Genomic DNA, 3,875 nt, shown 5'->3' on the forward strand with positions numbered 1-3,875 from the left:
GAGGGAGCGCCGTGGGAAGAGGGAGGAGCGGGTAGAAAAATACAGCGGGACATCTCGAGCTCCTTTTGGCAGCCGGCGCGGCCCGAGGGGCGGGAGGGGACGCCTGATTCTCATCACCCGCCGCGGAGGGCGGGAGGGGCCGGGAGCGCCGGCACAAAGCTGCTGCTGTCTCTTCGCGCGATCCCACGCGGGGAGCAGCGCTCGGACCCCGGCCTGGCCGCGGGCAGCCCTTGCCCCGCCCCACCCCGCCCCGCCCTCGGCTGGTGGCCCGGCCGCGCTGTCCGCGTCTCTCGCTCGGTCTCTCCCTGTCTCGAGTCTTCATTTCCGCCCGTCTCTCCGGTACCCACCCCGTCTCTCTCCCTGCCCGGCCTCCCCTCGGAGATGAGGACGGGGTGCGCGCCCCTGGCCAGCTCGCTCTGCTCGCTCTAGTCCTAGGCGGAGACCGAGAGCTGCACCGGACAGACGGACCAGTGGACTGCCCAGGAGAGGAGCAGCCGCCGCCTATAGCCAGTCCGTCACCATGGTAACGCTTGCCAAGGCCTGGACCGCCCCGGTCTGCCTTCTTTTGAGAACCCCCTATGAGAACAGACCCGGGTGGCATGAGGGGTGTCTGGGGCCGACCCCTACCTTTTACTCTGAAACGACCCCCAGGACCTCGCCGGGCATCTGAGCCTAACTGCCCCACTCCCCAGCAGGGGGTGGTGGTGCAGGAACCCATCTCTGACACTGGGCTCCCCAAGCCATGTCCCTCATCTCCCTGGCCGCCATCTCTCCTCTGGGAAGTGGAGTGAGATTGGAGGACTTCTAAACTTTGATGCCGCCCAATCTTAGCAGATCAGAGCTGGAGTCCTAGCTCTTGGACTTTGGACAAAACTTGGGGTGGATTTGCTAGTTTAGACTCAGGGCTAGAAGGTGAGTACTGCACATTGTCCCTACCTCGGATGCTCCCATGGGGAGTGTGGGTGGGGAGCTAGGTCTAGGGGGGAGGGGAAGAGGGAGGTCAGTATCCCTGCACCCCAGCCTTCTGGACTGGCACATTGAGAAAGTGCTCTGGGAGAATTGTGTGTGCGTGTATGTGCCAGTATCTGGGAACAGAGAATAAAAGAAAAGTCTGTTTTCCGGCAATCCCAGCCCAGCTCCAGACAGGCGCAGGAGCCCCGGGAGGGTTCACAGGAGCCGTGGGGATTTGGAAAGGGGCTGTGAAAACAAGCCAGGGCTTTAACCCTTTGACTGTGCTCAACCGTGTTGAGTTTTTGTGGGTTTTTCCTCTCGTGCATGTTCACATACACAAGACTTCTCTATAGAGGCGTGTTTATACACGCACACACACACACACACACATGCAGAGTACACACACGCTCCTGCTGACTCACGCAACTAAACACATATGCCCTGTCTCACACACACACGCCTTGTCCACCCGCTTTCCCATGCTGCTAAAATGCAGGCGTACACCTGCAAACAGGCCGTAGGCGTATCCCAAAACCACATGCACCAGCAGGGCAGGCGGACACGCACATTTCTCTTGGAGCTGTTTGAAAACAACAATCCTAAACTCACGGTAATTCGGCAGTCAGCATAGTCCAGGCCCTGTGCTGGGTTATTTACATGCAGAAGCTCCTGTAACACACCAAGAGTAGACCTGCTGATTTCTCCACCCAACCCATGGGGACCCAAGGCTCTGGGAGTTTAAGTGCTACCCCAGGTCACCCTGCTAGGAAGTGGGAGTTAGGACAGCTAGACTCCTGAGCCTGTACTCAGCTGCCATGGCCACCCCAGAGCCACAGCTGAACTAAATGGTGTTTGTCAAAACCTAGCTTTTGGACCTAACGCAGTTATTAGTTTTAGAATCCAGAAACCCCTTGCCAAACCTCAGGCCCACTGAGTAGTCCTCAGATCAAGGGTCAAGCGCTGGGCTGCCCCTCTTAAAGGGTGAGCAGTTCTTTTCTGAGTGGGAACAATGAACAGATCTTCCTCCCATCTCTGTCTTTAAATATTACAGGTCGTCACCCACCCACCTCTCTGGCTTACCTCTGCACTCCAGTCCCTTTTAGCCTTGGTGCAGAGCCTCTTATGTTTCTTTCTCCTTCCTGCCACGGGACCTTTGCACATGCTGTTCCTGCTAGGCAGAACACCTTCACCTAATGAATTCTTATTCACCCTGCAAATCTTTACCCAAATGTCACCTCCTCAGGAAAGCCTTCCCTGATTTCCCCATCTCTTACTTTAGCATGTCACATATCACTCCTTCAGGGCACCCACCACAGTTGCAATTTTACATCTGTCTTTGGGATGATTTGATTAATGATCATCTACTGTTCTGGGGTAGCCCAGTGTCAGAGAATGTTAAGACAAACAGGCTTAGGGTTCTTTAAATCAACTTATTTTATAAACTTAAAAATATATTTCAATGGGAAATTTTATATCATGACCATGAAAAGTCAGATAGCAGGGAATAAAATATATTAAAACAAACAAACAAACCCACTGCTATTGAATTGATTCTGACTCAAGAAGACCCTATAGGACAGAGTAGAACTGCCCCATAGAGCTTCCAAGGCTGTAAATCTTTATGGAAGCAGACTGCCACATCTTTCTCCCATGGAGTGGCTGGTGGGTTCAAACCACTGAATTTTCAATTAGCAGCCAAGTGCGTTAACCACTGTGTCAACAGGGCTCCTCGTAAAACATATACAGTAAGACAAAGTCGTGTTAGTAAGCCTGGCTGAGGGAGGTTGGCTATGCGTGATTCCAGTCCAAGGACTCTTTTCTCTTTGTTAAAAGGAGTAATGACTAAGGGTCTGAGAGGTGTTCAAGATATACCAGCATTGACCTGAGGCTTTCTCCTTGGTCTAATCAGGAGGAATTGGAAGAGAATTTGAGTAACTTCCTTACTGTGATTTCACATCAAGCCCATGTCCACCCAAAATCATCTTGTAAGACACCTGTGATTTCATCCCATGCTTTGAGAAAAACTGGTTGAGTCCAATTCAATTCACTCAACATCCCCAAAGCACCTACTGTGTGCCAGGCCCTGTGTAAGGACCTAGAGCTAGAGAGGCATCAGTCCTGGCCCCTAACCTGGGGCTTGCAGTCCCTGGGGAGGACAGGCCCATTCATGGAGAACTCCAGGCTGTACAATGGTCACAGGAGCCGTGGGGATTTGGAAAGGGGCTGTGAAAACAGGCCAGGGTTTTAACCCTTTGTCTGTGTTCAACCGTGTTGAGTTTTTGTGGGTTTTTCCTCTCGTGCATGTTCACATACAGAAGACTTTTCTATAGAGGTGTGTTTATACACACACACACACACACACACATACATGCAGAGTATGCCTGGAAGCGCAGGTGTCATGAAAAGCTCAAGAGAGGCAGGGTGAGCAAGGCCCTGAAGTGGGGAAGGAGCCAGCCTAGCCCAGGGAGGGGCACAGTGTGAGCAGAGACCAGGGGTGTGTCAGTGGGCAGCACTTCCCAAAGTGGGGCACCCTCCCTGGGTGCTGGGAGGGGAGCATTTAGATAGCACTTAGATGCATGCTTTTTATTTTATAGCTTTTCATCTTAATCAGTAAGGAAGTGGTTTAAACAGCACAAACCTATGATAATAAACATAAGTAAATTTATTTAAGTTAAAACGAATTGACAAAAAGACGAACATTAAGTAAATAATAATACACATTAAGTAAGTAATAAATTAGGCTACGTGAACATAGCATGAAAACATCATGAGTGTGGTACACGGATGATTAGGAAATCCTGGGCTAGAATGTTAAATGTGTTAGAAGAAGTAGGAAAGGTAAGCTGGGAGCAGACTGATGGGCTGTGCATGCCAGGCCGATCAGTTGCTAAGGCAATGCGGAGCCAGTGGAGGTTGTTGAGCAG

The 3,875-nt window shown here is 51.7% G+C and overlaps 1 protein-coding gene across 1 annotated transcript in view; it reads left to right on the forward strand.

Annotated features, from left to right (window-relative positions):
• Nucleotides 1–3,875, forward strand: part of KIAA1755 (KIAA1755 ortholog) — a 45,407-nt gene that overhangs the window by 1,342 nt on the left and 40,190 nt on the right. Inside the window, exon 2 of the mRNA XM_004370576.1 lies at nt 73–339. Coding sequence (XP_004370633.1) covers nt 73–339 — 267 coding nt within the window. The remainder of the gene's footprint in view (nt 1–72; nt 340–3,875) is intronic.

This window comes from Trichechus manatus, unplaced genomic scaffold (assembly GCF_000243295.1).
Source record: "Trichechus manatus latirostris isolate Lorelei unplaced genomic scaffold, TriManLat1.0 scaffold00008, whole genome shotgun sequence".
NCBI classification, from domain to species: domain Eukaryota; kingdom Metazoa; phylum Chordata; class Mammalia; order Sirenia; family Trichechidae; genus Trichechus; species Trichechus manatus.